Genomic DNA, 27628 nt, shown 5'->3' on the forward strand with positions numbered 1-27628 from the left:
TTTAAAATGAGTAAAATTTCTCATTCCAGCGATGACATTTCATTGGGAATTAATGTTTCTTTCTTTGTGGAGGGACTGGGGGGGGGGGGGCCGGAACGCGCGGCACCGGACCCGGTTGCTGGGGGCCGGGGGAGGGGGATTAGTGAGACACACGGGGAGGCCCGGGCGGCGGCAAAACCCGGAGCCGGATTAGTGTCAATTAAAGAGATAAATCCGGATTCAGATGCCCGAAATACCAGTTATAATAGCACAGGGAGGGCTCCTAGTGTCGGAGGAAACTCAAGCCCCGGAGCTGGTTTGATTAGATATCGGCAAAAGGAATATTGTTGGCGATAAATCCCGGATCCCTGGCGGTCTGTGGGAAAACCCGGAGCCTGACAGTCGGGCCTCGGTAAACGTGAGCTTCCTACCTCGGCTCGGAGCCCGTGGCCACCCTCACAATCCCCCCCCTCTCGGCCGGGTGCCTCTGGCTGCTTCTCCCAGGGCCTCGGCACTCGGGCTTCCTCCTTCCCCCAGCCACACACAGCAGCCGAGATGCTGCGGTCCCTCTGGAGCTTCATCAGGCGGCACAAGAGGAAATTCATCTTCACCGGAGCCTTCCTGGGAGGTAAAATAATCCAAATAAAACCCCTGGAAACAGGAGCCAGAAATGTTCTTTATTTTTATGTAGAGAAATAAATGCGTTAATCTGTTGTAACTCTGTCTGTGCAGGTGCTGGCCTGGGCTCAAACCCCAATCCAGGAGAAAGAATTTAATTTATATATCACCTTTCACATCCTCAGGCCGACCCGAAGCGTTTTCACAGCCAATGAAGCACTTAACATACTGCAAGCAAACGGCAATGTGATGATGATCAGTTAATTTTCGTGTGATGTTGATTGAGGGATAAATATTGACCTGCTCGTCTTTAAAATACTGCCCTGGGATTTTTTTTTATGTCCACCTGAGAGGTTTTGGTTTAACATCTCATCTGAAAGGCGGTACTTTGGACAGTGCAGCACTCCCTCAGTATTGCACTGGAGTGCCAGCCTGGATTTTTGTGCTCAAGTCTCTGGAGTGGGACTTGAATCCACAACCCTTTAACTCAGAGGTGAGAGAGTTAACCCCTGAACCCCCATGGTAGCACTCTGGAAGATTTATAGGATTTTACTTCAAGCTCTACTCCACGGACTGATAGCATCTTCCAGCACAGGAGGCGCCAATCCACCCATCACGCTTGCGCTAGCTCTTTGAAAGAGATGTTTGGTCTCACACCCCAGTCTTTCCCCTATAACCTTGCAAATTAGCCCCCTTCAAGTACATGTGCAATTGCCTTTTGAAAGTTGTGATGGAATCTACTTTCAGGTAGTACGTTCCAGATCTTAACAATTTGTGTGACGAAATTCCTCATTTCCTCTCCAGTTCTTCTACCAATAATTTTAAACCTATGACTGTCCTACTTGGAAGAAGAAATAATTTCTCCCTACTTGCTCTATCAAAACCCCTCATTATTTTGAATTATCTTTCCCCTTAACCCTCTCTGCTCGAATGAGAATAATCTCAGCTTCTCAAAAGCTGCCAAAATAAGCAATCGAGTGCCACCAGAATCGAGAGGATAGCATCCCACTTAAGTCAGGATTTTATTCTTAGTGTCTACAAGACACTTGCAATGCCCACTGGTCACGAAAGGCATCAAGCATACCAGTGGACACTGCACGCTCTCTCTCCATGGCTTGTTCGGGACAAGAACAAGACAGCGGAAGAGAGGCAGGCAGGCAGCTAGACCAACCGCTCCCCCCTGGACCCCATCAGTCCTGGACCTACAAATTGCTGTTTTACCAGTACTGAGGGAGTGCCGGTGGTGCTAACTTTTGGATGAGTTATTGATCTGAGACGCAGTCCCAATCAGGACGTAAAAGAACCCACGGCTACTATTTCTAAATATTCTGCTAGATGACGGAGCACGGAAACAGAAATTTAGGGTGATATTTTGGATCAGGTGCTCCATTGGAATCAGCACAGTCAGATTGGACAAGTACCTTTTTAATGAAATGGACAGAAGCAAAAGGGTGAAGAATACTAAGTGGTCAAAGGGGTGAAATTCCCCTTCTAATGCAGAGTAGGAGAATGACTTTTCAACAAAAACAATTTGAATTCATCTAGCACCTTTAATGCAGTAAAACATCCCAAGGCACCTAAATCTAATGAATAGCAGCTATGCATTGCTGTCTTCTTGTTTGTGTATTTTTAGTGGTTGATGGATCAAAACAAGAAGATTATGGATGTCCCAAAGTGCTGTATAGCCAATGAAGTACTTTTAAAGTGCAATTGCTATTGTAATGTAGTTTTTAACAACTTGGAAACCTTTTTTTTTGGAACATGGTGAGGTGCTTGAGGTAACAAGATTTGCATTTATTTGTTTCACTCCTAGGTGTATACTTGCTAGGGAAATATGCTCAAAAGAAGATTCGAGATCTCCAGGAGCGAGAAGCAGCTGAGTACATCGCACAGGCGCGACGGCAGTACCATTTTGAGAGTAACCAGCGGACCTGTAACATGACAGGTAAAGCACCTCTGTCACCATTAGGATGTCTTTATTTTTGCCTGAAGGAAAATGCAATGTGTTTGCGGTCTGGAGTTGTCAAAGGTAGCTGCTTGCAGCATCCCTGAAAATGATGCAGCCTCCTCGTGGGGTGACATTATGGAGGCATTGGTTCCTCCTGGAGTGTCAAGCCGGTAAAATTTGTGTTCAGATCATTTCCACAGAAGATGTGACCTGTTTATCGATGGAGGTCTATGTAGGGAAATAGAGCATTTTTTCATTTCAGGATGTCGGCTCCAAGATTAGACATAACACAGGCTAGATGTGAAGTAAAGATCCCTCTATTTTGTCACAACTGCCAAAGAATACTCCCCGATATACAGGGCACACACCCCTCCCCATGGAGAAACCCATCTTACAGAAGCACAGAAAACTTTTTTTGCAGATTGGTAACATTTGCATCATCTTGAATCGTGCAACTACCAAGACGGTGGAAGGCGAACTAGATGGACTTTGGTCTTTTCTTGCCTAATTATTCCTTTGTCCCCTTGCCGAGCCTTAGGGGCTCCCAAAGTATAGGGTTTAACTGGCTAAAACCTGGGAGCTTAACAACGCACAGAACTAATGAGCTTTCCACTGTCCAGCTAGGTTTGTTTTACCCAGTAGGACTGTGGTTTGCAGGGTTATCAGAGCTGTGTAAGAGGAATCAGCCCAGTGACACATATCTGTGTGTATTGCAGTCGATCAGATGATGTGCTTTTATCAGGACAGAATTATTATACCATGTAATACACAATCTATTATTCCACTAAGGTTGATTTGTGTCCCTTTAAGGCCATTAACTTTCAATGTTAAGTAAACAAGCTTTAATTGTTTGATAAGGGAATCTTGCAGGTTAGAATGTGCTTTTTAGTTTCAGACTGCAGCTCAGAAGCATGCAGCATTTAAAGATCATTTTACATCAGAACAAAGTGTAAAGTCTGGAATATGACAGCATCAGATGCTAGATACGCTGGTATTAATATAAGAATATACACTTTACATATTTAGTAAAATTTTGTTAACTAATAGAAATAAAATTGCTTTCACACAGTAACAAAGCCAGCTAACATAGAATTATACAAACCCCGCAATGGCTCAGTGAGATCCTCATCCTTGTTTTCAAATCCCTCTGTGGCCTCTCCCTTCCCTATCTCTGTAATCCCTCCAGCACCTCTACACAATAGGAAGGATTGCACTGGAGAGGGTGCAGAGGAGATTCACCAGGATGTTGCCTGGGCTGGAGCATTTCAGCTATGAAGACAGACTGAAAAGGCTGGGGTTGTTTTCCTTAGAGCAGAGAAGGCTGAGGGGAGATATGATTGAGGTATACAAAATAATGAGGGGCATTGATAGGTTAGATAGGAAGAAACTTTTTCCCTTAGCGGAGGGGTCAATAACCAGGGGACATAGATTTAAGGTAAGGTGCAGGAGGTTTAGAGGGGATTTGAGGCAAAATGTTTTCACCCAGAGGGTGGTTGGAATCTGGAACGCACTGCCTGAGGGGCTAATGGAGGCAGGAACCCTCACAACATTTAAGAAGTATTTAGATGAGCACTTGAAACGCCATAGCATACAAGGCTACGGGCCAAGTGCCTGTTTCTGTGCTGTATAACTCTATGACTCTATGACTAACCCTCCGAGATCTCTGCACTCCTCTAGTTCTGGGCTTTTGTGCATCCCCAATTTTCATTGCTCCACCATTGATGTTGCCTTCAGTTGCCTAGGTCCCAAGCTTTGGAATACCCTCCCTACATCTCTCCACCTCGCTTTGCTCCTTTAAGACACTTCTTAAAACCTAGCTCTTTGAGCAAGCTTTTGGTTATCTGACTGAATATGTCCTTTTGTGGCTCGGTGTCATACTTGGATTGATAATCACACATCACACATCCTATGATGTGTCTTTTACTTTTTTATTTTTTATTTAGAGATACAGCACTGAAACAGACCCTTTGGCCCACCGAGTCTGTGCCGACCATCAACCACCCATTTATACTAATCCTACACTAATTCCATATTCCTACCACATCCCCACCTGTCCCTATATTTCCCTACCACCTACCTATACTAGGGGCAATTTATAATGGCCAATTTGCCTATCAACCTGCAAGTCTTTGGCATGTGGGAGGAAACCGGAGCACCAGGAGGGAACCGACACAGGGAGAACTTGCAAACTCCACACAGGCAGTACACAGAATTGTTGGAATGCTTTATTACATTAAAGGTGTTATATAAATGTAAGTTGTATATCTACGGAGCAGTTGAGCAATACAGACCAATAAAATCCCAGGATTGATCCCAGTGCTTTACTGAATGAGCTTCTTTCTGGTTCATGGAGACTGGCAGTGTCCCTGGGTCAATGAGGGGAAAATTGCCCCGGACTCTATCTCCTAAAACCATAGAAACATAGGATGGTGCAGCACAGAATGAGGATATTCGGCCCATCAAGTTCTTGCGAAGAGCAATCCAGTTAGTCCCACTTTCCTCGCTCTTTTCCCCATAGCCCTGCAATGTTTTTTTCTCCTTCAAGTATTTATCCAATTCCCTTTTGGAAGCTCCTGATCGCAATCCAGGGAGCCCAGCTGGAAAGAGCAGTTGTGGAATTTGGGCAGAATGCAGCTTGGCTGTGACCACCCCAATTCCGGGTGGTCAGCTTGGCTGTGACCAGCAACCATCGCCCCCCCCAACTCCAGGTGGTCAGCTTGCCCGTTAACATTCTGGGTCAGGCCCGCTTGGATCAGCTGCCAGGAGGTTGACTTCCAGAGGAGAGGGGGAGAATTTTTTAAAAATTCATTCTGGGAATGTAGACATTGCTGACAAGGTTGGTTATTTATTGCCCATCCCCAGTTGCCCTTGGTAAGATGGCAGCAGACCTTCTTGAACCGCTGCAGGCCCTTTGCTCCCATAAACTGGTGAGCAAATGAAGTACATGAAATAATGCAAACATTTCTGTCTCCCTTATACAATGCAAATTGTAGCTTAGTTCATGATAGCTCATGTGTCATGCGGTGGTCAGGATCTGGAATGCACTGCTCGAGTGTGGTGAAGGCAGATTCAATTGTGGCTTTCGAACGAGAATTGAACGATTACCTGAAGAGAAAAAATTTTCAGGGCTAGGGGGAAAAGGCAGGGGAATGGGACTAGGGCAGTTGTCCTTGCAGTGAGCCAGCATGGACAGGATGGGCCGAATGGCTTCCTGTGTATTGTATATGACTCTGTGTCATGCCAGGTAATGGGTCCTTTAAAAACTTTTTTTTCACCCCTTCCTCTTCCCACTTCTTGATCTCTCTACGTCATGTACCATCTGTGCCGTTAGGGTGGTTTAAAGATGTGGCAGTATCCTAAAAATATAAAGAGACAACAGGAATGGAGACATAGTCATTTGCCTTGTCGAACATGTAGAATTTGCCTTGCCATAAGCGCTTCTGAAGTTCATTGTTCCAGGAGTAAAATTTCGGTGATATTTTGTAGACTTTGCTCATCATTCATGGCTTTGGAGTTAACCAGTATGCCCAGGATATACAGTGAGAAGACCTGACTGAGTAGGAAAGCCTTCGCTCAGCTCCTCATGTTTGTCTATCTTTGCATTGACAGTGCTATCGATGCTGCCGACCTTGAGGGAAGCAATCATGCAGCAGCTGAATTCAGAGACTCTCACAGGCCTGCTGAAAAACAGGTAATGCATGGGACAGAGCGAAGGCCAGTAATGGCGTGCTTGTGCACAAGGGGCATTCCTGAGCTGGTCTAACACACTAGTCAGATCATACTTGAGATTGTCTGCTGTTCCGATTTCCACATTGCAGAGGGGATATATCAGCATTGGAGGTGATGCAGAGAAAAGCAGCAAGACTGATTCCAAGTGCAAAGGTGATAGCTACGAAGAAAGATTAGAAAAAGCTCATCTGAACAGCCGAGAGAAGGGAATAGAGGGCTACAGGGACAGGGCGGGAGGAGGCTTGAGTGAAGTATTAACATCAGCATAGACCAGTTTGACCAAATGACTTGTTCCTGTGCTGCAAATTATCTCACCTGGAGTTACTGTGAGCAGTTCTGGGCACCTTCGGAAGGATATACTTGCCCTTGGGGGAAGTGCAGCATAGATTTACCAGAATGATACCTGGACTCCAAGGATTAAACTACGAGGAGAGATTACATAAATTTGGGTTCATTTCTTGGAATTTGGAAAATTAAGAGGTGATTTGATTGAAGTTTTCAAGTAATTAAGGGAAAGAGAAAGGGTAGATAGAAACCATTTCTGCTAACTGGGGAGTCTAGGAATAGGGAACATTGTCTACAAATTAGAGCCAGACCTATCCAAGAGTGGAATTAGAAGACACTTCTCGACACAAAGGGTGGTAGAAGTTTGGAACTCTCTTCCACAAACTGCAATTGATGCTGGATCCATTGTTAATCTTAAATCTGAGATTGATAGATTTTTGTTAACTAAAGGTGTTAAGGGATATGGAGTAAAGATGGGTATATGGACTTGGGTCACAGATCAGACATGATCTCATTGAATGGTGAAACAGGCTCGAGGGGCTAAATGGCCTCCTATTCCTATGTTCATATATGTAAAAAACTGTTAAGTGGAGGTTGGTGGGGAGGGGGAGGGGGGATACTGAATGATCTAAAATACTAAATTGGCCAGGAGAGATGGAGACCTTCGGAGATTTGGTTGCTGTGCTGGAAGAGTTGGATTGTTAGAGGGGTGAACTTCAATAAGCCAATGGTTTTTCCTCATGTTCCTCAAGCATAACATTTTCTTAAAAAATCAGGTTCCATTTGAAGTCAGTAAAGAAGTCATTTGCCCGATTTGATCTCTCTCTGAAAGCACTGACTTGTGCTGGGTTACTGGCCACCCGCCACGCGCCATCTCATGTGGTCGTTCTTCACACTCGAGACTTTGTGTGACGACAGACCATTTTTCCCAGCGTGGCCTTGAATGAGCCTGAACCAACTTAGCAGGGACCAGTGACTGAACTGGAAACTGTCTTCGTTTATTGCAAGTAAACGCAATTTATTATTGCATGCTGTAAAGTGTAAGGCTCCCCATCCTAAACTGGGAGATGCATAGGCAGCTCCACTGAAGGCTCAGCTCTCAGCAAGATGCTCTGACACCAGTAATTCATAGATTCATTCAGCACAGAAGGAGGCCAGTGGAGGGAACTCTTGATTTTCCTGTTCATATCCCCCGCAACCACCACCAGTAGAACAAATTATCTGACTTTATCATTGCTGTTTGTGGGAGCTTGCCGTGCACACATTTGCTGCCACATTTCCTACTGTACAACAGTGACTGCACTTCAAAAGTATTTAATTGGCTGTGAAGTGCCTTAGGATGTCCTGAGATTGTGAAAGGCACTATATAAATGCAAGTCTTGCTATATCCACTAATTTCCATTATCAACTAGAAGATCCTCTCAGTTGTGGCAGGAAATTGAGGTACCTTTAAAGTACAGATTGAATGTGTCTCAGTCAATTGTAATGTTTTGCTTTTATGTCTTTTTTTTAGACCTGCCAACAAGTTGGAGATCTGGGAGGATCTCAGGATCATAAGTAAGCCAGGTTTCTATTCTGTTTGATTTAACCAATGTTTGAGAGTGAATTGGGGTACTCTTACGGGGGTGATGTCTCTGAATACTTAGGCCTAGAGTTGTACTGAAATCTGAGCATAAGCAGGCAATGTTCAGCCCAGTTGTAAGGGCGGGCAGTGATTAACGTTAGTATTTTCCACTGGTATGGTAAGGATGCCTGTCTTAAAGATTGGAGTTAGCCAGGTTGGGCTAGTGAGCAGTGAACCTTTTCCTGAAGGATATTGATGGTGGAACTCCTACTTTTAAGTTGAAATTGCTTTTTGCTGATGAAAGCCCACTTAAGATTTGGGGACTAGATTCTTGGGTGTGTTTACAATATTGTAGTAGCAGTCAGATCCCTGAAGTAAATTGAAATGCTGTATTACTACATGCCCATGAACTGGTTCTAATTACAGCTCACTGAGAGCCTTTGTTATTGCAGCACTATAATATCAGTTGTGCTTCAGTATAATTGGGTACTGTACTATAGTGTTCCATAAACTGGAGATCGTTGTGACAGGTGAATGGTACAGTGGCTCATATTCTCAATCCTCTTTTCTTCCTTCCCCACTCTCCTCCCTGTCCTGCTCCTCAAGGTTTCAGCCGGAGCATCGTGGCTGTGTATAGTACCTGCATGCTGGTGGTCCTCTTACGAGTCCAATTAAATATCATTGGAGGATATATCTACCTGGACAATGCCACAGTTGGCAAGAATGGCACTGTAAGTTCACCCTGGCAACGTACTGAAGCAGCAAGTTAAAAGGAAAACAATCTGCAAATGGCTGATAATCAAACTTAAGAAAAGAAAATGCTGGAAATGCACAGTAGATCCCATCAGACAACTATAAACAGAAAATAAAAGTCAACAATAACTTCCATTTATATCGCCCTTTAACACAGTAAAATGTCCCAAAGCGCTTCACAGGAATGTTATCAAACAAAATTTGATGTGAAGCCACAGAAAGATATCAGGCAGATGAGGGTCAAAGAGATCGGTTTTAAGGGAGGAGAGAGAGGAAGAGAAGTTTAGCGAGGGAATTCTGGAGTTTATGGTCTAGGCAGCAGAAGGCGAGATCATTAATATGAGGCAATTAAAATCAGGAATACGCAAGAGGCCAGAATTGGAGGATGTGTAGGGTTGGAAGAGATTACAGTGATAGGGGTGCAGGGAGCCAGACAATGGAGGGATTTGAAAACAAGGATGAGAATTTTAAACATTTTGGACAGTGACCCTTTCTCTGAATGCCTTTGATGAAGGATCTGAGCCCAAATGTGAATATATCTTTTCTCTTTACAGATGTTGATGGGCCTGATATTTCCAGCATTTTGTGTTATTCAGCAGTGAGTTTAGATACTGATTGGTTTGAGTCACCATTCAGTGTGCAGAATTTCCACCTGTGTTTAGATTGTCCATGCTTAATTCACTGAAAAGCACCCATACAGAAAGTAACTCTTTGACAATGAAAAGCTGTTTGCCCTGTCAGGAGTGTTAATGACTAATTTGTTGATTATTTTATAGACCCAGTGCCCAGAAAATCACTAGTTCATCAGATATTGCAGTATGTAAGTAAAGACATAATCACTGCAGTACTTAATCCTGCCATGGGGTGACACTGAAGCCCAGAGTACATATCTGTGAGCATGTGTGAACCTGCCACATAAAACAACTGAATGGCAGTAATCCCTGTCTCAGTTTCTGTTGGTAGCTCCCTCACCTCTCAGCCTGGAACTTGTAGGTTCAAGACTCATTCCAGAACATGGGCATGTAATCTAGCCTGCATCGTTCTTCAGTTGAGACTTCAACCAAGATCGGAACCCACTTCACAAGCAAAATAGTGTGGATGCTGGAAATCTGAAATATAAACAGAAAATGCTGGGAAACACTCAGCGGGTCAGGCAGCATCTGCGGCGAGAGAAACACGAGTTAACATTTCAGGTCAATAATCTTTTATTAGCACTGAGACGTTAATTTGTGTCTCTCACTTCACAGATGCTGCCTGACCTGCTGAGTATTTCCAGCAATGGTCACTCATCACATTCTTATTTCTAGGATCTTGCTGTGCAAACACCCAAGCAACAACAGTCACTACACTTCCAACGCAATTAATTGTATGTGAAGCGTGTTGGGATGTTTCTAAGACATGTAATAAGGTGCTATTATGTTGCAAATGTGTTTTTTCTGCTGCAGCCTGTTGTCAGCCAGTATTACTGTGCCATTCATTTTGCATTTTGTTTGTGCTACAGGCCCCTTTAGCTCCTCCCGAGGTACAGCAGCAGTACCTGTCGAGTATACAACACCTTCTTGGAGACGGTAGGCATGTTCGCTGTTTTTGTCTTGTGCCTGGTTATTTCAAGTACAAATGGGGTACAGCATCACAGTGGTTATGTTACTGGAGACTTGGACGAATGAGTTCCGTTCCCATCATGGCAGCTGGGGAATTTAAATTCAATTAAATAAATAATATCTGGAATAAAAATCTAGTATCTGTAATAGTAACCATGAAACTAACGGATTGTTGTAAAAACCCAGCTAGTTCATTAATTTTCTTCAGGGAAGGAAATCTGCTGTCCTTACCCGGTCTGGCCTTTATGTGATTCCAGACCCACAGCAATGTGGTTGACTCTAATTGCCCTCTAACATGGCCCAGCAAGTCACTTAGTTAGAGATGGGCAACAAATGCTGTCCTTGCCAGCAATTCATAGAATCGTTGCAGTGCAGAAGGAGGCCATTCAACCCATCGTGTCCGCATTGGCTCTCCGAAAGAGCAATTCCCTCAGTTCCATTCCCCTGCCTTCTCCCCATAACCCTGCACATTCTTCCTTTTCATATAACTGTCCAATTCCCTTTTGAATGCTTCAATTGAACCTGCCTCCACCACGTTCTCAGGCAGCGCATTCCAGACCTTAACCACTCGCTGCATGAAAATGTTATTCCTCATGTCACTTTTGCTTCTCTTACCAAATACTTTATATCTGTGTCCTGTCATTCTCGATCCTTTGACAAGTGGGAACAGTTTCTCTCCATCTACTCTGTCTAGACCCCTCATGATTTTGAATACCTCTATCAAATCACCTCTCAGCCTGCTCTTCTCCAAGGAAAACAGTCCTAACTTCTCCAATCTATCTTCATGACTGAAATTCCCCATCCCTGGAACCATTCTCATGATTCCTTTCTGTTCTCTCTCCAATGCCCTCACGTCTTTCCTAAAGTGCGACGCCCAAACTGGACGCAATACTCCACCTGAGGCTGAACTAGTGTCTTATACAAGTTCAACATAACTTCTAAAATAAAAGCAAAATACTGTGGATGCTGGAAATCTGAAATAAAAACAAGAAATGCTGGATTCACTCAGCAGGTCTGGCAGCATCTGTGGAAAGAGAAGCAGAGTTAACGTTTCGGGTCAGTGACCCTTCTTTGGAACTGACAAATATTAGAAATGTCACAGGTTATAAGCAAGTGAGGTGGGGGTGGGGCAAGAGATAACAAAGGAGAAGGTTTGGATAATTAAAGTCCCACATTATAACTACCCTATAATTTTTGCTCATCTCTGTAATTTGCTTGCAAATTTGTTCCTCCACATCCTTCCCAATAGCTGGTGGTCTATAGACAACACCGAGCAATGTAACTGCACATTTTTTGTTCCTTAGCTCTATCCAAATTGATTCTGTCCTCGACCCCTCTGGGACATCCTTTTTCTCCAGCACTGCAATGCTCTCCTTAATCAATAACACCACCCCTCCCCCTTTTTTCCCTTTCCTATCTTTCCTGAACACCTTCTATCCAGGAATATTTAACACCCAGTCCTGCCCTTCTTTGAGCCACATCATATTTCCATGTGGCAGTCTGCGCCTGTACCTTACCAGTCTTATTAACCACACTCTGTGCATTCACATACATGCACATTAATCCTGATTTAGACTTTATTACTTTCTCCCTTACTCTGACCCCATGTAGTAACATTACTATTCCCTACTCTCGTGCTGTCTATCTCCCCCAGTATTCTGTGCATCTTGGTATTCCTCTCTGATACTTGCCCCTGGTTCCTACACCCCAGACATGTTACCAGTTTTGCTTCCCTCCAATCTGAGCTCCTTCTCAGGTTCCCATCCCCCTGAAAATTTAGTTTAAACCCTCCCCAACAACACTAGCAAATTTTCCTGTGAGGATATTCGTCCCAGTTCTGCTAAGATGCAACCTGTCCATCTTGTACAGGTCTCACCTGCCCCAGAACCAGCCCCAATGCCTCAGAAATCTGATCCCCTCCCTCCTACACCAGTTCTCCAGCCATGTGTTCAGTTGCTCACTTCTATTCCTATGCTCACTTGCACGTGGGACTGGGAGTAATCCAGAGATTACTGCTTTTGAGGTCCTGCTTTTTAATCTCCTTCTTAACTCCCTAACATTTGCTTTCAGGACCTCATCCCCTTCTTATCTATGTCATTCGTACAATTCCCACATCCCCTGAATAAATATAAAAATAAATCAAAAGGCATGGTGCTGGCCTAATTAAGTACTTGGCTGGACCCTGTGTGGAGTTCCTCTGTGTAAAGATTAGTGAAGAAAATGTAGGTCCCTTACAGTCAGAAATGGGGGAAATTATAAAGAGGAATAAAGAAATGGCAGAACAATAAATCACATACTTTGGTTCTGTCTTCACAAAGGTGGACACAAATAACCCCCCAGAAATGTTAGGGAACCAAGGGTCTTATGAGAGGAAGGAACTGAAGGAAATCAGTATTAGTAAAAACAAAAGTGCTAGGGAAATTAATAGGGTTAAAGGCTGACACATCCCCAGGGCCTGATAATCTACATCCCAGAGTACTAAAGGAAGTGGCCCTGGAAATAGTGGATGCATTGGTGGTCATTTTCCAAAATTCTATAGACACTGGAGTAGTTTCTACAGATCGGAGGGTGGCAAATGTAACCCCATTACTTAAAAAAAGAGGGAGAGAAAAAACAGGGAATTACAGACCAGTTAGCCTTACATCAGTAGTGGGGAAAATGCTGAAGTCTGTTATAAAGGATGTGATAGCAGAACACCTGGAAAGCATAAACGGGATTGGACAAAGTCAGCATGGGTTTACGAAAGGGAAGTCATGCTTAAAAAATCTACTGGAGTGTTTTGAGGATGTAACTAGTAGAATAGATAAGGGAGAACCAGTGGATGTGGTGTATTTGGATTTTCAGAAGGTTTTTGATAAGGTCCCACAGAAGAGGTTAGTGTGCAAAATTAAAGCACATGGGATTGGGGGTAATATACTGGCATGGATTGAGAATTGGTTGACAGACAAGAAACAGAGAGTAGGAATAAACGGGTCTTTTTCCGGGTGGCAGGCAGTGACTAGTGGGGTACAGCACGGATCAGTGCTTGGGCCCCAGCTATTCACAATATATATTAATGACTTGGGTGAGGGAACTAAATGTAACATTTCCAAGTTTGCAGATGACACAAAGCTGGGGGGGAATGTGAGCTGTGAGGAGGATGCAAAGAGGCTCCAGTGTGATTTGGACAAGTTGGGTAAGTGGGCAAATGCATGGCAGATGCAGCATAACGTGGATAAATGTGAGGTTATCCACTTTGGTTGTAAAAACAGAAAGGCACATTATTATCTGAATGGTGATAGATTGGGAAAGGGGGAGGTGCAACGAGACCTGGGTGTTCTTGTACACCAGTCACTGAAAGCAAGCATTCAGGTGCAGCAAGCAGTTAAGAAGTCGAATGGTCTGTTGGCCTTCATTGGAAGAGGATTTGAGTACAGCAGCAAGGATGTCTTACTGCATTTATACAGGGCCTTGGTGAGCCCACATCTGGAATATTGTGTGCAGTTTTGGTCTCCTGAGGAAGGATGTTGTAGCCATGGAGGGAGTGCAAAGAATATTTACTAGGCTGATTCCTGGGATGGCAGGATTGACGTGAGGAGAGATTGGGTCCACTAGGCCTATATTCACTAGAATTTAGAAAAATGAGAGGGGATATCATAGAAACCTATAAAATTCTAACAGGACTAGATAGCCTAGATGCAGGGAGGATGTTCCCGATGGCTGGGGAGTCCAGAACCAGTGGTCGCAGTCTCAGGATACGGGGTATGCCATTTAGAACTGAGATGAGGAGAAATCTCTTCACTCAGAGGGTTGTGAACCTGTGGAATTCTCTACCGCAGAAGGCAGTGGAGGCCAAGTTGTTAAATATATTCAAGAAGGAGATAGATATATTTCTTAATGCCTAAGGGATCAAGGGATATGGGGAGAAAGCAGGAACACAGGGTTCTGGATTAGACGATCAGACATGATCTTTTATGAATGGCAGAGCAGGCCCGAAGGTCCAAATGGCCTACTCCTGCTCCTATTTTCTATGTTTCTATGTGTAGTATTGGTCACAATACTATAGAACATAATGGGAAGGGACAGTCTCTCTTTGCCAGAGCTCCTCACACAAGGACCAGGGTTAAGCAACTGGCAATGATTGAGTCTGGGTATGTAGAATTGGACTTGTGTGTCTCGAAAACAAGCTGGCTTGCAAATAAAAACAGAAAATGCTGGAAATACTCATCAGGTCCGGCAGCATCTGTGGAGAGAGAAACTCAGAGTTTAAGGTTCAGCTTAAAGACCTTTCATCAGAACAGATGCTGCCTGACTTGCTGAGTATTTCTAGCATTTTCTGTTTTTATTTCAGATTTCCAAAATCCACAGTATTTTGCTTTTGCAAGCTGGCTTACATGTCATAAGCTGTCCCACTGCTCTGGCAGCTGAGGAAACTCCAGATTTGGGATGAGAGCTGTAGGGAAACATGACCTGGAGGGGTCCAATGTGGGAATCCTGTTTCCACTGGTAGAACAACCAGAGGACTCCGATTTCAGGATATTGACAAAAAAGCCAAGAGGGAGACGCAAATTTTTTATTTTGTACACTGTAGATTGTTACAATCTGGAATACATTTCAGTAATAACTTGTGAAAGTGAATCAACTTTATACTTGAAAAGGGAAAATTTGCAGGGGTACGGGGAAAGAGTGGGGGTAGTGGGACCAGTTGGATAGCTCTTTCAAAGAGCCAGTATGATGGATTGAATGGTTTCCTTCTGTGCTGTACGATTCTCTGAATCCACACTTGTAAATCCTGTGTTTAACGACAGGGCATGATTGGGTGCAGAGACACAGTTTACTGCTGGTGAAGCTCTCCACCATTCGATGGGCTGTGTCCATGCACCGGTCAGGAGCATGGTGACAAATATGGCGAGTGTTTCTACTTATCAGGATCTACTAATGCCTGCAGTCACATAAAAACATAAGAAATAAGAGCAGGAGTAGGCCATACGGCGCCTTGAGCCTGCTCCACCATTCAGTAAGATCAAGGCTGATCTTAGACCTCAACTCTACTCCCCAGCCCTGGCCCATATCCCTCGACTCCCTCAACGTCCAAAATCTATCCATCTCAGTTTTGAATATACTCAACAACTGAGCATCCACAGCTCCCTGAGGTAGAAAATTCCAAAGATTCACAACCCTCTGAGTGAAGAAATTTATCTTCATCTCAGACCTAAACGACTGACCCTTTATCCTGAGACTGTGACCCCATTTTCTAGACTCTTCAATCAGGGGAAACAGCCTGTCAGCATCTACCCTGTCAAACCCTCCAACAATATTGTATGTTTCAGTGAGATCACCTCCCATTCTTCTGAACTCCAGAGAATATAGGCCCATTCTACTCAGTCTCTCCACCTCTCAACCAATGACTTATCTCCTGGCAGGGGTGGGGCGGAGGGGTGGGGACAGGGCTGGTGGTAATCTGTGGGTGGCGTAGAGTGTAACACTATCATTGTGGCTCTCCTTTATTTACCTGAGCATTTCAGGGGCGGGTTTAGGCCACGCTGAGGTCAGACGTGTTAAACTGGCTCTGCGTGTTTAGCGAGCCGGAAGTGCAGCCGGTGACTTCAGCAGTAGGTTGCTGCATCCAGGAGAACATGAGTGCCCACAGCCACCAAGAATAGAACTTCGCCCTGACCCTTGCCCCTCAGCTGGTGCTGGGAGAGCTGTCGACTGAGCTCTGCCCAGCAGGAAAGCCCCTTTATTCTATATCTGAGTTTCTAACCATAGCTGTTTTTGTTCTTTTTCCTCTTCCATTTTGTCATATTTAGGTTTGAACGAACTAATTACGATGGTGAAGAAAGCTGTGCAGAGTGTGATTGGAAGGTAAATATAATGGTGCCTGTCAAATTCCGCTTCTGCAACTAATTGGAGCGCTGTGGGGAAGGGGGCAAGATGGAGCTGCAAGTCTTGTGCTCTGATTGCAGCACATACCCTGCCTTTAAGAAAGACTTAAAAGATAGGACTTGCATTTAAAAAGCACCTGTCACATCATCTGGACGTCCAGTGTAGTCACTATTGCAATGTAGGCAACACAGCAGCCAATTTATGCACAGCAAGTTCCCACAAACAGCAAGGAGATAATGACCAGACAATCTGTTTTTGTGATGTTGAATGAGGGTAAATATTGGCCCAGAACACTGGGGATAAACTCCCCTGCTTTTCTTCGAAATAGTGCCATGGGCTCTTTTATACCCACCTGAGAGCGCAGATGGGGGTCTCGGTTTAAGGTCTCATCTGAAAGACGGCAGTGCAGTACTCCCTCAGTACTACACTGGAGTGTCAGCTTTGATGTTGTGCTCAAGGCTCTGGACTGGGACTTGAACCTTCAACCTTCTGACTCAGAGGGGGCTACTCACTGAGCCACGGTTGACACTCCAGCTGTACAGCCAATGAAATACGTTTGAATTGTAATCACTATTGTAATGTCAGAATTCTCAAAGGTGCATCCAGCTTCTTATGATGGTGGCAACACTAGCAGAGACATTAGATTCATCTGCTGTATCATTTGATCCCAGATTGGCTGATAATTCAGACCCTGTTTGAAATTGATTCCATGTTAATTTAGAAAGTGTCTTTAGGTTCAGATAAGAATTTGCAAATATTACAGTCCCACCATCTTCCCCTTCATAGTGATTGTCTGAAAAGGAGATTCACAAGAGATTGGATGTGCTGGTTGCCATTACTTTAACGTCAGTTTTAATTCAAACAGGCTGAGATCGATAGATTTTTGCTAGACAAGGGTATAAAATGATATGGAGCCAAGGCAGGTGGCAGGAGTTTAAGCTACAGAGCAGCCATGATTGGGTTGAATGGCAGAACGGGTACAATGGGCAGAATGGCCTCCTTCTGTGATGATGCAGTGCGGTAGATTTTCATCTTTCATACCGGGCCATTGAATATCACCTGACTGGAGCGAGGAAGGAAAATGCAGCGGAAGTGGTGTTGCCAACTCTCCAGGAACTAAAGATTAATCTCCTGGATACATCTGCGAGCAAAATCATAGGGGCATTTAAAAAAAATGTGTTTTTCTTCATTTACTTTGAACGTTTTGTTTATCTTTCATAACATTATTGAAAATAGGGAGAAAAAAGGTTGTTTAACCGAACAGAGTTTATGGAAGTGAAGGGTCATGTGATGAAACCTCCAGGAATATGTCCGACCAGAGTTGGCAGCCTTTAGTGGAAGTCAAGGATTGCCCTTGCTGTTATGTTTTTTTAATAGTCTTTTCATGCACTTCCCTCTCCAGTAGACAGTTGTACTTGCACAATCCTGTGGTCTTTCTAAGAGTATTAATGCCCCCATACTTGCAGGGGGTACAGCTACAGAAATCATTAAAAGTATTTATGTAAGGTAACAAGGCCATAAAAATGCAAACAAAGCAGTGGCTTCATTGCTAGAGGGACATATAGAAAAGCAGCAAAGTTATGTTAAACGTGTATAGAAAGTTGGTTAAACTACACTTGGAATACTGTGCACAGTTCTGGTTTCCACTTTGTGACAAGGATATAGAGGCACTGGAGCAGGTGCGAAAAAGCTTTATAAGGATAATGCCAGAACAGAGAGGTTATACCCATTAAGTAAGGTTAACTAGGCTGGGGCTGTTTTCTCCAGAGAGAAGGCTGAGGAGGTGGCCTGATAGAGGCCTTTAAGGTTCTGAAAGGATTTGATTGGGTAGACATAGAGAAGATGTTTCCAATGTGGGGGAGACCAGAACTAGGGGTCATAAATATAAAATAGTCACTAATAAATCCAGTAGAGAATTCAGGAGAAACTTCTTTACCCAGAGAGTGGTTAGACTGTGGAATTTGCTACCATATGGTGTAGTTGAGGCTAATTGCATGGATCTATTTTAGGGGAGGGCAGATAAATACATGAGGGAGAAAGGATTAAAAAAAATGTTGATAGTGTGAAATGAAGAAGAGTGGGAGGAGGCTCATGTGGAGCATAAACACCTATTTCTGTGCTGTTAACACTTTGTAATTCTATGTAATACACCTGCATGTAGTTCTTTGTGATCCAATCCATGGATTGTGCATGTGGCTGAGCCAAAGTAGTAATATCTAATTTGATTCCCCACACAGTGTGTCACTGAAGCAGAGCGTGTCACTGCAGGAGCTGGAACGGTATCTGGGTGAAATCCGGCAGCTGGTGGAGCACCCTGGTCAGTCTGGTGAGCTGGACACCATCATGACCAGGTCCCCGCTTTGTTGGTACTTGATCCCTGATGAGGAGAGCGCCTTGGCCTCCCAGGTATGGTTTAACCCTGCAAATGAGCATGCGCGCCAATCGGGTATCGTTTATGGCATATTGCTGCAAAAACACTCTTCATTCCTTTTGTCAACAATTCTCCTCCCTCACTGACTCTTTGCTAGGGTACAGCCCCGGAGTCCATGGCAGGCACTTCCTCTGGTCCTTTGTCCAATACGCCATTGTTTAATTGTCAGCCTCAGTGGCTGATTGTCGGCAGGCTATCCAACTGCAGAGGGCCTCAATCCGACACTGACTTCCAGCCCATTTGAGTGGCAATAGTGGCAAGCGTTCAAAGGCAGGAACCCTATCCAGTTTATCCCTCCTTAACCCAGAGGTACTGAGCCCAGTTAGTTAGTTAGAGATACAGCACTGAAACAGGCCCTTCGGCCCACCGAGTCTGTGCTGACCATCAACCACCCATTTATACTAATCCTACACTAATTCCATATTCCTACCACATCCCCACCTGTCCCTATATTTCCCTACCACCTACCTAATACTAGGGGCAATTTTATAATGGCCAATTTATCTACCAACCTGCAAGTCTTTTGGCTGTGGGAGGAAACCGAAGCACCCAGAGCAAACCCACGCAGACACAGGGAAAACTTGCAAAACTCCACACAGGCTGTACCCAGAATTGAACCCGGGTCGCTGGAGCTGTGAGGCTGCGGTGCTAACCACTGCGCCGCCCTACTGAGTTGTAGCGACCCCACTGAGAACGTCTGACTCAGCACGCACAGACTGAGGATCTCAGCTGGATTCTTCCTAGTCTGTTTGGCTCAGGTACGCTCTGGACAGAGTCGCTAACATTTTCATGCTAAGTCACTTTTATTTCTTCCTCTTTAATGACATCACAGCACCCAGTATTGCCTGGGCGTGTTCACCTGTTCCTCCATCTCTACTCTGAAACCAGCTGTAAGGAAATGCAGGAGAGAGACCTTTGACTCTTTCCTCCCTGGTGTATGGCACCACTTCTTACTCAGCAGCTGCACTCCCCTGAGCTTGAGATCCATTTGGGTTGGGCCTGTATCCTGTCAACTCTGCTGCTGTGTGTTGGTACTGGGAACTTGCAGTTTTGTTTTATGAAAACCAGCAACACCGTTTCATTGGCATCTAAACTCTCACTCCTCTGGGGCAGGCTGTCTGACACTACAAGAGAGTATGGAACTACAGCCTTCTGGCTTAGTGGAAATCCACATCATGTTCCCTCTATTGTCCTGTTCAGCCAAGCCAACCTAACCCACAGCAGTCTCAAGATCCTGTCATCGCTGTGCCAATTCAAGAATTGGGTTTTAGAGAGTTAGGGAAGCTAAGATATAGCTGTTCTCCTAAGTACAATTTCCCAAATTTTGTTTCTCACAGCAAGATCAGGAAGGAGAAGCACCATATAGAGAAGTATTAGGCAGCTAAGGGAATTGGGTAGAGCAAGCGATTAGGAGGTGGAAAAATGTCAATGGTTCTTTAGAGTCCGTTCCAAGAATCCAATTTCTTACTGGCCAGCTTCACTGGCAGATATCGCATCTCCCAATGGCCAGCCTCACTGGCAGATATCGCATCTCCCAAAGGCGAGCCTCACTCACAGGTATCGCATCTCCCAATGGCCAGCCTCACTCACAGATATCGCATTTCTCATCAGTAGAGGCCAGAGAGCAGCTTGGCAGCCTGCTACCATAGCCAGGGTTAGTGTATGCTGACGGGTGAGGTTTGATAAAGGATTTGTCACTGAAATTTCAATTTTTCTATTTCTATCCATCTTCTTTCCACAGGCCTGTGGCTTGACCAAGAAAGATGTGACCACATTGAAACTTCTAAATGAAACTAGAGATATGCTGGAAAGGTCGGTATGAGGGAATGCTGAGGAAGCTAAATTCAGTTTCCTTTGTGACATTGCTGTGTTTTTTTCAGCTGTTAAAGTCTGACCAGGACATTGGGATTGGGATTGGGACCAGCGCGGGTATGATATTCTCACTGATTAGGACACTGCAGGTGAGAGGAGTACCAGGTTTCTCCTTACTCTTCCTTACACTGTGGGTGGGGATCTTGAATGGACATGAGTCAGCACTGACTCATTGGATCTACTGCAATGGTACTGTGACAAAGAGACCAGGAAGGCCACGGGATCAGTGTCTGGCTACTTCTCAGTTAGCGGAGCTCCGTTGGTATGTGGCTAGGATTACGTTCAGCTACGATAGGTCATGTAGCCAGAATCGGCTGACACTGTCTGTCCAGGCTCCTATCTGGAGAATGACCACTTGGGCACGGCATGAAAAGGCAACTGGGGCTGGCTAAAACCTAATCAAAGCCGCAGCACGAGTAAACCATAATAAACGCTAACACAAATCATTCCCTGTTTAATTGGTAAGTTAATAGCCTGAAACAATTTGTCACAAATATTCTTTATCATGATAGAGTTTTAATAATTTAACCAATGCTCACGTGTATGCTCAGCAGGTAAACTCTACACTTTTCATGTGACCTCTTTTTAACCGTGGTGTTTCCAGATCAAACAGTGCTGTTGAGAAAGGCAGAGACTCTCAAGCTGGGAAATTCAACCGAATTACTGTCTGGAAAGTAACTGAGCTGAATTTCATCCCCCTCGGCTCACTCGAAGCTGAGAAGCGATGACCTCTTCCACTTGCTGTTGGTTCACCTACATGTTAAACACTAACAAACTGAATTAAGACTAAAACATGATGTGGTTGTTAACTACCTGTTCCTTTGTGTAAATGTTACAGTCCAGACTTCAACACGGTTTTAAATTCCTGCTTGAATCGGGGATTTAGCCGACTGTTAGACAACATGGCTGAGTTCTTCAAACCAACAGAACAGGAACTAACTCAAAATGGAAAGATCAGCAGGTCAGTGCATCCCTCATTGCAACGTGACACACCATTCGGTAGGTGCGAGCAGGAGAGATGTGTCTATAGCTAACTGTACACAGCGAACCTTGGTTTGAGTTTAGGTTTACAAAAACAGTGAAGTTGTGTTAAACCTTTATAAATCACTGGTTTGGCCTCAGCCAGAGTATTGTGTCCAGCCTTGGGCACCGCACTTTAGGAACGATGTCAATGCCTTGGAGAGGGTGCAGAAGAGAGTTACTAGAATGGTACCATGGATGAGGGACTTCAGTTGTGTGAAGAGACTAGAGAAGCTGGGATTGTTTTCCTTTAGAGCAGAGAAGGTTAAGAGGAGATTTAATAGAAGTGTTAAAAATTATGAGGGATTTTGATAGAGTAAATAGGAGAAACTGTTTCCACTTGCAGGAGGATCAATAACTGGAGGATACCAGATTTAAGATAATTGGCGAAAGAGCCAGAGGGGAGCTGAGAAATGTTTATGTAGAGCAAGTTGTTGTAATCTGGAATGTACTGCCTGAAAGAATATATATTCGTCTGGCTGAGGAAGCAGTTATAGTTCGATGTCGAGGTTAACAGTCCATTCAGCAGCTTCAGCTAATGCAGTGTGAATGGTTGTGATGCCATCAGGAATGGATCTTTCAGGGAAGGAGTTCAATATGTGGGCAATGGTGTGACTTGGATGGCCACAGTCACAATTGTGACTTTGGCCTGAAAGAATGACAGAAGCAGATTCAATAATAACTTTCAAAAGGGAATTGGATAAGTACTTGAAAAGGAAACATTTTAAGGGTTGTGGGGGATTGGATAGCTCTTTCAAAGAGCTGGCACAGGCACGATGGGCCAAATGGTCTCCAGTGCTGTATGATTTTATGCGTTACTTGATGATGGCTCCTGGCCCAGCTTTACAGCTTTTTGAGTTGTAATTTTGTTTTGGGAAGCTTGAGAGAATATTTTAATGAAAGAAAAAATGAAAAAAAAAACAGAAATAAGCATACCTGTGAATCTGCTGAAACTGCCTCCCTCTGATCAGCAGGAGCGATGGGGCTGATAGTTACACATCTGCTACCCCTCCTAACAGAACATGGCTGCAGTCTGTCAAGACCTTCCTAGCTCAGAACCTGATGCTAAGACAGATTGGCAGGAGTCCCACTCTACTTCAGGAATGTGCAGGACAGGAAGAGACCATTTAACCAACTGCTCCACAACGTGGCACTGTTCTTCAAACTGATGGAGCCAGACCTGACTAGCACAGGAGAAATCCATCCGGCCAACCCCAAACTTCTCTCTCTTTTATACCCCTCAATCACCATCCCCTGCCAAGTGTAGCCCCCGTGCCACAACAACAAAAGCTAAACATTGCAGCTTTCTTTTTATTCATTCCTGGGATGTGGGTGTTGCTGGCTAGGTCCGCATTTATTGCCCATCCCTAATTGCCCTTGAGAAGGTGGTGGTGAGCCGCCTTCTTGAACCACTGCAGTCCATGTCAGGTAGGTACACCCACAGTGCTGTTAGGAAGGGAGTTCCAGGATTTTGACCCAGTGACAGTGAAGGAATGGTGATATAGTTACAAGTCAGGATGGTGTGTGGTGGGCGGCACAGTGGCGCAATGGTTAGCACTGCAGCCTCACAGCTCCAGCGACCCGGGTTCAGTTCTGGGTGCTGCCTGTGCAGAGTTTGCAAGTTCTCCCTGTGACTGCATGGGTTTCCGCCGGGTGCTCCGGTTTCCTCCCACAGACAAAGACTTGCAGGTAGATAGGTAAATTGGACATTATAAATTGCCCCTAGTGTAGGTAGGTGGTAGGAGAATTGTGGGGATGTGGTAGGGAATATAGGATTAATGTAGGATTAGTATAAATAGATGGTTGATGGTCATCACAGACTCAGTGGGCCGAAGGACCTGTTTCAGTGCTGTATCTCTATGACTCTATGGTTTGGAGGGGAACTCGCAGGTGGTGGCGTTCCCAGGCATCTGCTGTCCTTGTCCTTCTAGGCGGTGGAGGTTGCGGGTTTGGAAGGTGCTGTCTAAGGAGCCTTGGTGTGTTGCTGCACTGCATCTTCTAGATGGTACACACTGCTGCCACTATGCATCGGTGGCAGATGGGATGCCAATCAAGCGGGCTGCTTTATCCTGGATGGTGTCGAGCTTCTTGAGTGTTGTTGGAGCTGCACCCATCCAGGCAAGTGGAGTGTATTCCATCACACTCCTGACTTGTGCCTTGCAGATGGTGGACAGGCTTTGGGGAGCCATGAGGTGAGTTACCCACCACAGGATTCCTAGCCTCTGACCTGCTCGTAACCACAGTATTTACCTGGCCACTCCAGTTCACTTTCTGGTCAATGGTAACCCCAAGGATGTTGATAGTGGGGGATTCAGTGATCGTAGTGCCATTGAATGTCATGGGGAGATGGTTAGATTCTCTCTTGTTGGAGATGGTCATTGCCTGGCACGTGTGGTGCGAATGTTACTTGCCAGTTATCAGCCCAAGCCTGGATATTGTCCAGGTCTTGCTGCATATGGACACAGATTGCTTCAATATCTGAGGAGTCGCGAATAGTGCTGAACATTGTGCAATCGTCAGCGAACATCCCCACTTCTGACCTTATGATTGAAATAAGGTCATTGATGAAGCAGCTGAAGCTGGTTGGGCCCAGGACACTACCGTGAGGAACTCCTGCAATGATCTGGATCTGAGATGATTAACTTCCAACAGCCACAACCATCTTCCTTTGCGCTAAGTATGACTCCAACCAGCAGAGAGTTTTCCCCCGATTCCCATTGACTCCAGTTTTGCTAGAACTCCTTGATGTCAAGGGCAGTCATTCTCACCTCGTCTCTTGAGTTCAGCTCTGTTGTCCACGTTTCAACCAAGGCTGTAATGAGGTCAGGAGCTGAGTGGCCCTGGCAGAACCCAAACTGAGCCTCAGTCAGCAGGTTATGGTTAAGCAAGTGCCACTCGATAGCACTGTCAACGACACCTTCCATCACTTTACTGATGATTGAGAGTAGACTGATGGGGCAGTAATTGGCCGGGTTAGACTTGTCCTGCTTTTTGTGTCCAAGAAATACCTGGGCAATTTTCCACATTGCCGGGTGGATGCCAGTGTTGAAGCCATACTGGAACAGCTTGGCTAGGGACGTGGCACGTTCTGGAGCACAGGTCTTCAGTACTATTGCCGTAATGATGTCAGGGCCCATAATCTTTGCAGTATCTGGTGCCTTCAGTCGTTTCTTGATATCATGTGGAGTGTATCAAATTGGCTGAAGTCTGGCATCTGTGATGCTGGGGACTTCAGGAGGAGGCCGAGATGGATCATCCACTTGGCACTTCTGGCTGAAGATTGTTGCAAATACTTCAGCCTTATCTTTTGCATTGATGTGCTGGGCTTCCCCATCATTGAGGATGGGGATATTTGTGGAGCCACCTCCTCCAGTTAGTTGTATAATTGTCCACCACCGTTCATGTCTGGATGTGGCAGGACTGCAGAGCTAAGATTTGATCCATTGGTTATGGGATCGCTTAGCTGCTGGAAATCTGAAAAAAAAACAGTAAACACTCAGCAAGTCATACAGCATCTGCAGAGAAACAGATAATGTTTCAGATCGTTGACTCTTCCAATGTTGCCTTGATTTTGCCAGTGTCTGCTCCACGAATGCCCCATCTTCTACCTAAATCCTTAAATCACTATCCTGCGTCTTAGATGTAGGCTTATGATTATATCTTTTGCAATCAATAATATCTCAGAATATCTTCCCAGGGCTGCAGAAACTTGATTGTAAAAAGGGGGATTGTTTTTGGCTGGTTGAGTATTAGTTTTACAGATTATACTGAGAGGGTTCTGCAACTTTAGATTGCTTTCTTGGCTTGAGGTGAAGATGTCTATAAGGGACAGTTCACAGTGATTCAAGTATGGTGTCATGGTGTGCCTTAAAGCAGTAGGCTTGGGCTGTTCATCACCCTAATATCTGGCTGTTAATTGAGCTGAGAGACTGGCAAGCTGACAGCAGACAGGGGGTAACTTCCTCACATAAAGTTACTATACTTATTACACAGTGAGATCCATTGTGAGAATTGGTTTCACCAACAATCAATTGCCTCTCTCCTTTCACATTCATCCTTTTCTCGCCCTGGCAGCTTATCCAACACTAGACTTCCTCTCGCCAAGATCATCCCGATTATTAATGGGCAGATACATTCGACCTGTAGCGAGACACCCAGCCATTTTGTTCAGGTGAGTGTTGGTCATTTTGTGGATGCGATTCCCCTGCTCCCTGCATTCTCATTGCGTTACGATCGGTTTCCATTGCACCCTCTCTAATTCATTACTTCACAGTTCTAAATTCTGGAACTTCTTACCTTTCACTCCCCTTTCTCCGACAATCTACAGACTACAATCTTGCTGTCACTTAAATATTACTTCTCGACTTGTTTTGTTGTCCCTTTTACTCTTTTCAGCCGAGGCAGTATCTTCCACTCTGGGACTGCAGCTTCCCAGTTTTAAAGTCATGTTTTTAAAAAATTTGATATCCCTGGATCTTGCATACGAACATACGGATTTGGAGCAGAAGTAGGCCATTCGGCCCCTCTAGCCTGCTGCACCATTCAATCAGATCATGGCTGATCTGTTTATGTCTCGAATTCTACACTCCCATCTACCCCCGACAACTTTAGATTCTTGTTAGGCAAGGGAATCAATCTACCTTCGCCTCCACTTTCCCCCTGTTCAATACCCTCCGACCTGCCATGGCCTGAGCTCAGGCCAGTTGCTGTCAAATGCATAGTATTGGATCAAAGCCCCATTCTATGGCACTCAGAATTAAAGCTCATGCTGAGCACCTCTATGCAGAGTCAGAAACTGTGATTGTTAGTGTAACAAAACCTGGAACTAAAAAGGAACTTGAAAGTGCAGCCTGTACCTGAGATGGACTTGACATGAGCAATGAACAGGCCACCTCCGCCCCCAGTCCTTTTCCCTTCTCTTGAGCTACATTGAACAACATTGGCTTTCCATTTCCTCATGCCTCCAATTTAAAATTCTCATTTTTGCATTCAAATCTTTTCATGGTTTCGCCTCCTCCCAATTTGTGTAAGCTGCTCCAGCCCCATAACCCCATGGACTCTCCATTCCTTCAGTTCTGCCCCCTTGGCATTCTCCCTGCCCCTGCTTTGTTCCACCATTGCGAACTGTGGTTTTCAGCCACCCAGGACTTATGCTGTGAAATTCCCTCCTTTAACCTCTCCATCTCCGTCTCCTCCTTTAAGACGCTTCTTAAAACCACCTCTTTGATCCAGCTTTTAACCACCCCTCCTAAATGCTCCTCCCCTTGCCTGGCTTCCATTTGTGTCTGATTGCACCTCCTTGACGGCACCTTGGGATGTTTTCCTGTGTTAAAGTTGGGGGAGGTGGTTGCTGTATAAGTACATGTCATTGCTGACTGTTTGATGTCATTGCTGCCCAGGACCTGCTGCTGATGGACCAGGTGAAGGACTTCGCTGCCAATGTCTACGAAGCATTCAGCACCCCTCAACAGCTGGAGAAGTGACTCTTAATGAGCAGCTGTCACTCACTACGAGGGGCAGTTGGGCCTGACCTCATCGCTTGCCCGAGACAATGTGACGTGCTTGCCAGAGGTCAATCCTCTCAGTCCTGCAAAGCTCCCATGACGAGGCGCCAATGCCTGTACTTGCCACGCTGTCACTAACAGCTGTGTGGCATTAACCCTTTCTGAATCTTTACAGACATGATTACATTAATCTGGCTGTAACTATTTTGTATCATACTGTTATTTGTATCACTGTATTGTAGATTATAATCTGCGTGCAACTGCATACAGGATTCTCTCGGTAGCGTGGGTATATATTTTTACTCAGTATGTTCCAGCTCAGATTCAAACTGATTAAGTAAATAGTAATATATGTTGCTGGCTGACATCTTTCTTTGATGTTACTAGTTTGATTTCCTTGCTCTTAAAGCCTCTCGTTTTAGTAATGTCTTGTATAGTATTAAAAGAGTATCACACTAA

At 44.8% G+C, this 27628-nt stretch overlaps 1 protein-coding gene across 1 annotated transcript; it reads left to right on the forward strand.

Moving 5' to 3' along the window:
- Nucleotides 1-153: 153 nt before the first annotated feature.
- On the forward strand, nucleotides 154-27628 carry pex3 (peroxisomal biogenesis factor 3). Its single transcript, XM_068044180.1, has 12 exons — nucleotides 154-607; nucleotides 2411-2542; nucleotides 6155-6236; nucleotides 8073-8116; nucleotides 8730-8854; nucleotides 10378-10444; nucleotides 16267-16321; nucleotides 18580-18748; nucleotides 20515-20585; nucleotides 21484-21606; nucleotides 25740-25836; nucleotides 27065-27628. Exons 1-12 carry the CDS (start codon nucleotides 535-537, stop codon nucleotides 27146-27148), a joined length of 1122 nt encoding a protein of 373 aa, XP_067900281.1. The 5' UTR covers nucleotides 154-534; the 3' UTR covers nucleotides 27149-27628.

This window comes from Heterodontus francisci, chromosome 13, assembly GCF_036365525.1.
Source record: "Heterodontus francisci isolate sHetFra1 chromosome 13, sHetFra1.hap1, whole genome shotgun sequence".
NCBI classification, from domain to species: Eukaryota; Metazoa; Chordata; class Chondrichthyes; order Heterodontiformes; family Heterodontidae; genus Heterodontus; species Heterodontus francisci.